A 10000-nucleotide genomic window follows, 5' to 3' on the forward strand; every position below is an offset into this window, starting at 1 on the left:
TCACTTTCTCAACTAGTTGCTCACACATTTTTTTTCCCGCGCATAGTGCTGGCTGCCAAAATTCGCTTTACGCAGTGATTGGCTCGTTTTATTTTCATTGCCTAATGTGATTGGTTTAGTTTATCCACCCGACTGAAACAAAAAGCTCGTAAACAATGTCACTCATGGTCTAATTAAAATTATTTTGCGCACAGAATGTTCATGTGAAAGAGGTTGCCGCAAATTGCACTTCTCATATCAAGGGTTTGTTACGCATGGAGGGAATGCGATTGCAATACTGTGACGGGCAACAGTGGGTTCAAATTGCAGGCCATCCAGCTGTGGACAACGGTGAGTGAAAAATCCCGGTTAAAAAAAATCTTTTACGAATGCACTCAACATTTGAGATGGTCAGAAGCCGACAATATTGTTAATTTCTTCGGCAGCCAGTCAATAAATCAGGCCGAGTCTTCAAGATAATCCAGATTGGCATGTCAAGCGTCATCCCTTTTTTGCCTGACTGACTGTAGGCCAGTGTCCTATCTGAGTTAGTCGACGTACCTAAGCCACTGGCCAAGCCACGACGTCTCAGCGCCAGATTCCTGGGGCACATGAACATTGACATGCTGCGTTGAAAATGGCGAAAATATTGCGTGCTTTTGGCCAGCCCGTTCAACACATGTCGCAACATCATACAGCAATGTTGCAAGATGTTGCGTTGAAATGTTGTGAGCGTTTGGCCAGGCTTTTAGGCTACGACAAAACCACAAAACAAGAATAACATCGGTTAAAGGAGGAAAAAGAATTGTGCCGCACGTGCGGCATGCACGTTATTGCTGTACTCTGGATAACAATAACGTGAAATCCCCAAATTTGAGGTTTTAACGACAACGTGAGCATACAAATGCGAATCTTTCATTCGATATTTTTACTTTTTAACTGCTCGTCTAGATTCAGTTTTGAATAAACGAGATAAAATAACCGCGAAAGACTGAGAATTGTGCAAAGTACACATTTTGAAGAGACGTTTCGTTTGCGTCCCTGTCGCCGTAGTAGACTTTAAGGTCTACTACGGCGACAGGGACGCAAACGAAACGGGGCGGAGGGGTGTGGGAGGGAAGGTGAGGAGGAAAGGGTGTCATTATTTAAGAGTAAAAGATTCAGTTTAAAGGAATAGAGCTATTAAATGAGCATTTAGTTGGTTTGCGTAGTTGTTTGACAAGTGTCCCATGGACCACTTATGACCTGCAATGCAGCTTTAATTTATCTGTAACCAAAGGCTTGAAACATCAAGTTATGCATGATGCTTCGGTATTACCTGTTTCCATCCATTCGTCTGACAAATCAATGTGACCAGCTCACCATTGAGAATTCCTAGCGTTTTCTGCGGGCTTGTACACCTCGAAATTAATATGTACTCGTGATGCATTACGTAACTACTAATTCCAAAGTATGCTCGAAATTTTTGCGATTTCCTGCAGCTGGCATTTAGAACGCATCGTTCTTCTCCATGAATCATTACCAATAGACCCTTTTTGCATAAATGGCAATGTACATCCTAAGCCTCACATTCATGCGAAAAATCCTCTGTCTAGAAACGTAAGTACGAGGCCAAGGATGTACAAAGTATTGTTATTCAAATTTAGGCGCCATATATGCAAAGGTCTACAAAGCCGATTGAAATGCCTTAATATTGAATCAGATATCTTGAACGAAGAGGGGTTGGTTTCTAAACAAGCTGAGGTACTTGCGTCGGTGGTAGACTGCTAGCAGTCTCTTCTAAGTAGGTCGAGCCGCCTGCTTAAGTCACGCAAGTGAACCGTTGTCCCCTCGGCTTTTCACGTCGCTTGCGTGACTTAATTTGTGGGCGGCTTCCCGTGACTAAGAAGGGACATCTCGCAGTCAACGGTCGGTAGCTGAGAGCAACACGAAATTGGGTTTTATAAAACGAGTTGAAAAAAATAACCATCGTAAGAAAGATTTGTGTGTTGGCGTTGTTTCGAGCGTTAGCCCTTCGTCACTGAGCCAAATGCGAAGGGCTGACGCTCAAACGAGGGGCTGATGCATCTCGCATTTCTTTATGATGGTGGTTAATTTTCTTTTATCAATTCGTTCAATGAAACCGAATTTCGGGTCTTAAACGCAGACTTTTTTGCAAAAACAACTTGAAAAATCCGTGAAAATGCCATGATACACTGAAGTAGAGCGCCTCTTGCTATTAAGCCGGTCTTGGATTCCACGTCGTCCCTGTTCTCCTTCCCCAGTACCATTCCATTGGAAACAAGGAAGGTTGCATTCAATTACTTGCAATGTTCTAATTTATAGCCTTTGGCTGCAAAGTCGGGGAGAAGTGAGTGAGTAACATCGCATGTACATGACTCGCTAGGAAAAAAAATGCCAAGTCTACAATGTATATCGAAACGTTTTCGCCACAACGTATATCGCTTTACATCGGAATTATGAATTCTTGAACTACCAATTTTAAGGTGTTTTTGTGTTCTGAACGCATCCCTCTAACTTTTCACGATTTGGTTATATAAAGTTTCTCCAGCGCGACAAGAATTGGTTAAAGCTTCCTTCCTGTTTCCGTAGGTCCCTATTATTCTACAAAATTTCCCCCGTTGTACACGGCCTCAAGTGTCTAAATACCTATTTATTTTACTAAACATACGAATTTTCTTCCCTTAAACAGAATACCACTCAGTGACTGTTTGCGAAGGTCATTCCAAGCAGATAAGATGCGAGAACGGAAGAAAATTCAGAATTTTGTCAGCAAATTATGGCAGATTAGACGGTTCCAGCACTTGTCCCCATCCATCCATCCACGATTTAAACTGCCGGGCCTCAAGCTCCCTTGGTAAGGTGCGAGAAATTTGTCAAGGTCAAACGGCGTGCACTTTACATTCTAATTCAGGGTTCTTTGGAGTCGGAGATCCATGCCGAGGAACGTACAAATACCTGTTTGTTTTATATTCGTGTATTTACTAATGCATTTTATTAGCCTGCACTAGCTGATAACTACTGTCTTAAAAAAAATAAAGAAAGCTGCAACATTGTAGCTCCTTGACCACGTTTTTTTCGGTTTTCGACCCCATTCCGCTCCAATAGTCCAGTTTCCTAGTGTCTCTTATATTATCAAAGATCAGCAAGAAGGTTAATCCATTTTTGAGGAATGCATGTTTCCCTCGTACGGGCAAACAATATCCAAAAATGCAATTTACCTTAGCAACTTGCCATAAATGTAGCTTGCAGTATGTAAGCTCTACATCTTTTGCATTTAAGATCAGATTTCGCAAAGACAAATCTAGTATCCCTAAATAAATAAAAAAGTGAATTGATGGTACTTTACAATTCAGAGATTTAGCATCACGTTTACGTTTACTTAGTTTCGGAAACGACAAACGTCAGCTAACGGTTTCACATTTCACGTAAAGTGGAGTGAGCTTGTAACCGTTTAGCTTCGCTGGACTCACGGCAACTGGACTTTGTTAATCTCGAGTATTTTGTTAGCAAAAAAAACAAAATCTCGGAGTTTTTTTAACAGATATTTGTAGGACAAGACGCTATATAAAATCAAAATCCTTACCTGTTAAATTATGCAAGTTTGGACCGATAAAGCCTCTCAGGTATATTAAAGACTGGGTCATCTAATCCACAGTCTAAAAAGTGAGGGGGTGGTCAATCTTGAAAATGATTCACACAGTTTGGACAAAATTTGGTGACTACCTACCCAAGAACCGTACCCAATGTAATTGGAACGGTTGTGAAACGGTGCTGAAAGTATGTTTAATTAGTATGTATAAAGCTACATTAGTGACAGTTCTTTAGTCACGTGACTTGGACATACATTCCAATTACATTGGGAATGGTACTTGGGTAAGTAGTAAGACTATGCAATAAACTGTTGATAAAGTACCGTCCTTCCCTGTCTGGAGAAGACTTAAAACCTAAACCGGAAGTGGGCTATTAATTGGCACGTCATTGGGTGTCATGGCAACAACACTAATAACTAAACTTACTTTGGGCAGTCGTTTACCACGACTGAGCTAGAAGCCTTTGGCACGCATTGTTCTCTAGATAGACCACCCCTGGAAGTTTTAAAATAATTAACAACTGACCCACTCCTTAATATACCTGAGCTTTTGCGAATCAACAGAGACTCAACGTGAGTTCATGAAGAAATTTAAATTGCGGTAACTAGTGAGTTATGAATGCTCTATGGTCATGAACCCTTGTTTTATCGGAAAGTGGTTTTGGGATTCTTTTTACCACAAACAACATGCTATGTAAAACAAAGACAAGAAGAAAATTCCACGTATAAGGCCCCGTTCACACGTATCCGGCGGATATTTTTTAATCCGCAACTTTTTCATTCCGAATACACCTTCAGTCTACACGAATCCGGCGAATTCGCTGGCGAATCCGAAACCTTTTGAATACGCTCTCCACAGTGGATATTTTTGAATCGGCTGCGAATCCGGAACCGCGTGGACATCAAATCCGGATTATTATATTTTAATCCGCGGATGAATTAACAAGGTCGCGCCCAGTTCCTAACCGTGAAGTCAGTTCTCAAGATGGCTGCCGAGGGCAATATTATTCCTTTTGTGGCGCATGTTCTGTTGCTTTAATCGAAAACTGTATTCTTCTTAATGTTCTCAGAGAAAGAGAACAAAGAGCGATGGAGGTGAAAATGTATGCGACCAACAGTAACACATTTAAGGAATGCTGATGAGTAATTAATAGTAACCCACAGTTGTCAGTGTGTGTTACATATCGAAACGGAGGGAGTAGGTGTCTTTAGGTGTGGAAATACGGGAAGAAGTAACAAAGTAGAGAAAACAATAAACTCGAATAAAGTCGCTAAAAAAGGAGGTCTCTAAGTTCAACACATTCTTCGCAGGAGTAGACATCGGGTTTGTACATCCCGAAATATCTAGACCAGTTGCTGCTAACTAAAGATGCCTATTGCATATTGGACAACTCGATTAAACTCGCATGGTCTCAACAAGATACGAGAATTGCGCTCAAAGCATCGTCTTAACTACAGCAATTAATCAAACCATTTGAGAAATCTTGCAGGGTAAGGTAATTGTTTCCGATTGCCTTGCTCCTTTTTAAATCTATTTAAGTGAGAATATTTTTAACTGTTGGGTGGTTCAGTTTTTGGCTTCCAAAGGCTTTGAAGGCGGATTATGTTATTTTTGAGTTTGGGCTGTAATTTACTGACTCTAAGCAGGGATCATAGACAAAAAGTATTTGGGAAGGTTATATTATATAGAATTACTCAAACTTAAAAGCGGAGCTCCAGGTTTCATTATTCTTACAATAACTTAACCTAGCTCGAGCCTGCGATCCAATCGAAACCCTGTACCTGGTCAGCGGTCAATGTAAACGTTAACGAAAAATGGTAAACAATGCTCATGCAAAATTTTGGGGAATAAACAAAGAGTATTATGGTACTTTCAGACTCGGCCAATATCAAAGATGTATTAAAGGTGAACAAGTATTGATCCTCAAAACTTGAGCTCGCGTATGGTCACGTGACACTGGTTACATTGGCATTCATGGAGGGGTGGACGGTCTTACGGTCGTACGGTGACCAAAACCAATTTTTTTCGCTCAGACGGGTTACCATATTTACTTACCAGTGGTGCTCCGCCACTATAAAAGAGCCGCAAGAGAGCTGTATTTCAAGTCGCTTCTGTTACGGCACCGAAGGAAGAGAGTTCCTCCTTCTCTTACATAGCTCCCCTCCCCGCTTTTTAATGTTGGAAGGTAACACAACAATTGCCCACTAAAAGCGTTCAATTTTGGTTTCTATTTTTTTTTTTTAATTTTGCTTATATTGGGCAATTTACCGCATAAACTCAGTTCATAAGCCAATTTCTGTAAAACAGACGAGAAACGTTTTCCAAGGAAAGAGGTTGCCGTGTCGCCCCTCGCTTTAAACGACAATTTTTTTTATATATTTGTGCTATTAGTACATGCAAGAAAGGAAATGAATTTGAAGTTGAATGCTTGGCAACAAAGAGTGCAGACTTAGAAATAGCAGCTTTTAGAGGCGCTGAGTGGCTACGCGAGTCACGCTAAGTGGCTGGCGGAGACCCTGACCAACAGCTCGACAAATTTTCTTGACGAATCATAGACATACAACAATTTTTGTCTTTAACGACTTGATAATTTTCTAGTTGACAAGGGCAAACTTGCCAAGCTTTGTGTTACACACAGCGAAGAAAGAGTTTCAAAAGGAAACCCTAACAAATAAAAAATTCCTTGTTTCACTTTCAGGTAAAAAACAATGAAACAATTATAAATAGCATAAACCTTTGTTATTATTAGCCCCAATTTGGTCATAAATAAGGCTTAATGCCCAATAAAGGAACATGACTGATAATTAACCCAGAAATTTGAATATTGAAATCCGTATTCCGTAATTGGTAATTTCTTATCTATGGCCGAGCATTTGAAAATACTGGGAGTAGTTTGGCAAACCATTTAATCACTCATGGAATAGGAAATGACAAAGCGTTTCATTCATTTAAAGTTAGCAAGTTTAGAAAGTCCGAAGAAAAACATGTATATCTATTTTTATTGAGCTTACCTCGGGTGTGAAGAAATATAGGGGATTAGTGTAAATTGCTTTGGTTGCAATGGTCATCCGTTTATATTGTCAAAAATGTGGAAAACAGGAAAGACACCAACATTAAAAATACAGTAGCCTCAGGCTGAAATTCAATTTCCCAGAATTACAAAAGCTGAAACAATCACGTCCTGGTACCTCATTTTATAAGATTTATTTACAGGTTCTTAAAAGCCTCTTTGGGGTAGAAACGGAGTCATTTGGGTATTTGTACTCCGATCCATAGAAATACCACGTCTCAGGTCTCAATAATAGGGCCTATATCGCGATCCACTCCAGTGCACTTTGCACACACTCGTGTCCAATCCTAAACTGCTCTTCTAGACCAACGTCGCGCATACTTCCCTGTCGGAGGGTATTTTGTTTTGTTTTTTTTTTTTTGTTTTGTTTTTTTCTTTCATTTTGCGCGACCCATGACTATTTGTTAGCTGCTATAGCATTGCAAGCATTGAAAAGGTTCAAACAAATTTGGGCCGGAAATACTTTGGAAAGAATTTAACCAGTTCATAGTCTGTGTTAAAAAAAATGAACTACAGTTGAGATCATTGATTGCTTTTACGTCAGTAAACGAAGCTAGTGTTAAGCTTGAACGTCAATAGAATATTGATCAAGTTTTCTTTTTTTTTTTTTTCTTGTTCCACATTTGACGATAAAAACTTGCGACAAAACGTTGCTTAATAACATTGTAAAATTTAAAGAAGTTAACAACGATAAAAAGCTATAAAGGGCTAAAATTGACAACGTTTCGACGTAAACATAACGTCATTATCAAGTCAAGAGTGTATAAAAATAAGTTCTACAAATACTAAAACGAACAATAAGAGAAAATAATTTACGGGTTAAACAAAAAGTTTCGCACGTATGGAGTCCGTTTGCACGTTCAGATTAGGTTTGAATTTCTTAATATAAAGCATTTCAAACACTAAACAATCAAATTTGCCTTGGCACTTTCTCAGAATCTTAAAATGACTCTCATTCAAACGATCCCTCCTACCATGCGCTTCATAAAAATGCTTGCCAATTGCCGAGTTTTTGTGTTCAGCGACACGACGAAAAAGGTGTCGGGATGTATAGCCGAACATAATCTGCATCGCACAGATCACCCAGCTCCTGTCTCCCTGGAAGGTAGAGACTCATCACCACGTCAGGCTGTGGAGCCTCTTGAGGAGTATCAACAATCAGCGTACACAGGTTGTGAGACTGGTGGTCTTGCTTTGGTTGAAGTACTTCCCATAGTTGTCTTTGGAGAAACAGGAAAACAGCAGGTGATGGCATGGCATGACTCAGGCTGTAACACTACGCTTATAGATGAAAGCTTAGCGCTTTCACTTGGGCTTCAAGGCAAAGAGGTAGATCTCGAAATTCAAGGAGTAAAGGCGCAGAAGGTGTTTGCTTCCCAGCACATCAAGAAATGCCATGTCGCACGAGACGGAAAAGAGGAAGTCAAGTACTCCTTGCGAGATGTGAAGACAATTCCTAGCCTGAATGGTCCGGATCAGAAGTTGAAGTGGTCAACAATCAAGCATGAGTATCAACATCTGAAGAACTTGGACATGCGTGACACTGACACGGGTCCAGTGCAACTCATAATTGGAACTAACAACCCTGACTTGATTCTACCAAGACAAATTCTGAAACCCTCAGGTCAACCGGAACTTGACAGGGTACATTATGCTGTTGAGACCCCACTTGGATAGGCGGTGACTAATTGGTTACCTGGTGAGCGAAGAGTAGCATCTCCATACAATGGGTCATGGCTCAGTCAGAGATAGAAACCTTGGGCGTGGTCAAGCTAGCTGATCCAACTCGTTCGATTGAGGACAAGCGAGCATTGTCACTGATGGAAAAGACAACATTTAAGAGTGTGAATGAAGATGCGTATATGTCAGGTCTACTGTGAAGAGATGAGAAACCATCTCTGCCCAACAATTACGGAACGGCAAAGAGGAGGCTACAATCCCTAGAGAAGAAATTTGAGAGCTTTCCCGAGATCAGAGAGAGATATGCAAAGTCAATCCAGGATGACATTGAGAAGGGTTATGTGAAGAAACTGATTGAGGGGGAAGTACGGTGCGATAGTAAAGTGACTTGGTACTTACCACACAGATTTGTCATTAATCCCAAAAAACCTGATCGCCTCAGAAGAGTCTACGATGCATCAGCAAAATTCATGTGACAAAGTTTGAACGACAAGATCTACACAGAACCAGATCTTCTGTCCTCTCTGTTTGGAGTTTTCCTCAGGTTTTGCGAAGGAAGAATTGCAATGGCCGCTGATGTGAAAGAAATGTACCATATGCTCCGTCTCCCTGATCGTGATAAGCCAGCATTGAGATTCTTATGGAGAGACTCTCTGATAGAAGAACCAAGCGTGTACCAGTTCGAGAGAACAGTGTTTGGAGAAGTGTCTGCGCCATCCAGAGCGAACTACACTATGAGGCGAAATGCTGATGAGAATAGGGAAGATTTACCCTTGGGTGTGAAAGCCGTATACCAGCACTTTTACATGGATGATGGTCTACCGTCAACAGATTCTTGCGAGGAATCTATTGAAATGAGGAAGCAGATGACAGAGTTGCTGCGTCGTGGAGGTTTCCGCCTACACAAGTGGCTGACAAATGACCCAGACGTCTTGGCAACCATCCCGGAGCAGGATAGATCTCCACGATTCCTCGAACTGAGTGAAGATAAGTTACCAACAGACAGAACTTTAGGCGTCATTTGGGATGCCCAAGAAGATATTCTCCAGCTTACCGGACTGAAGGATGATCCAGGTACGACGAAGAGGAAGACCTCGAGTCAAGCATTTTCTGTTTGGGATCCGCGAGGACTTTTCCTCCCATTCTCAATCAGAAGTAAAATCATCCTGCAGAATCTAAATCGTATGAGGTACGGATGGGATGACGAGTTGAAAAAAGCTGATCTTCGAGAGTGGCGTGAATGGCGCAAGGAAGCAGAAAAGCTTGATGAAGTGAGAATTCCGAGAGCTCTTATCCAAGAACAGAAACCTGTACGAGAGACTGCACTTCATTTGTTTTGCGACGCTAGCCAGAATGCTTATGGCGCGTGTGCCTACCTAAGACGAGCATTTATAGATGACACAGTAGAGTGTAGTCTTATAGCGGGAAAAGGCCGTGTTACTCCATTAAAGTCACAGTCTATCTGCCGATTGGAGCTCATGGGAGCTTTAGTTGCTGTGCGGTTAACTCAAACACTGGTAGAAGAAATGGTTACAAAGATAGAGAAGATAACTTTCTGGAGTGACTCTACCACGGTGCTACATTGGATCCGCCAGACGAGCTCCACTTACAAAGCATTCGTCGGTAACCGGGTGTCTGAGATTCACACAATCATGAGCAGTCTGGAGGCCACACTAGG

At 41.2% G+C, this 10000-nt stretch overlaps 2 protein-coding genes across 2 annotated transcripts in view; both read left to right on the forward strand.

Moving 5' to 3' along the window:
- The window catches only part of LOC138027574 (L-rhamnose-binding lectin CSL1-like), a 17706-nt gene extending 14669 nt beyond the window's left edge, over positions 1 to 3037 (forward strand). Inside the window, exons 3-4 of the mRNA XM_068875114.1 lie at positions 195 to 330; positions 2672 to 3037. Of these exons, the coding sequence (XP_068731215.1) occupies positions 195 to 330; positions 2672 to 2967 (432 nt within the window). The 3' untranslated portion in view covers positions 2968 to 3037. The remainder of the gene's footprint in view (positions 1 to 194; positions 331 to 2671) is intronic.
- A 5851-nt stretch (positions 3038 to 8888) lies between these two features.
- Positions 8889 to 10000, forward strand: part of LOC138025716 (uncharacterized) — a 1869-nt gene continuing 757 nt past the window's right edge. The window contains exon 1 of the mRNA XM_068872893.1: positions 8889 to 10000. This exon is cut by the window's right edge and continues 757 nt beyond it. Within this exon, the coding sequence (XP_068728994.1) occupies positions 8889 to 10000 (1112 nt within the window).

This window comes from Montipora capricornis, chromosome 12, assembly GCF_036669925.1.
Source record: "Montipora capricornis isolate CH-2021 chromosome 12, ASM3666992v2, whole genome shotgun sequence".
In the NCBI taxonomy this organism is placed as follows: Eukaryota; Metazoa; Cnidaria; class Anthozoa; order Scleractinia; family Acroporidae; genus Montipora; species Montipora capricornis.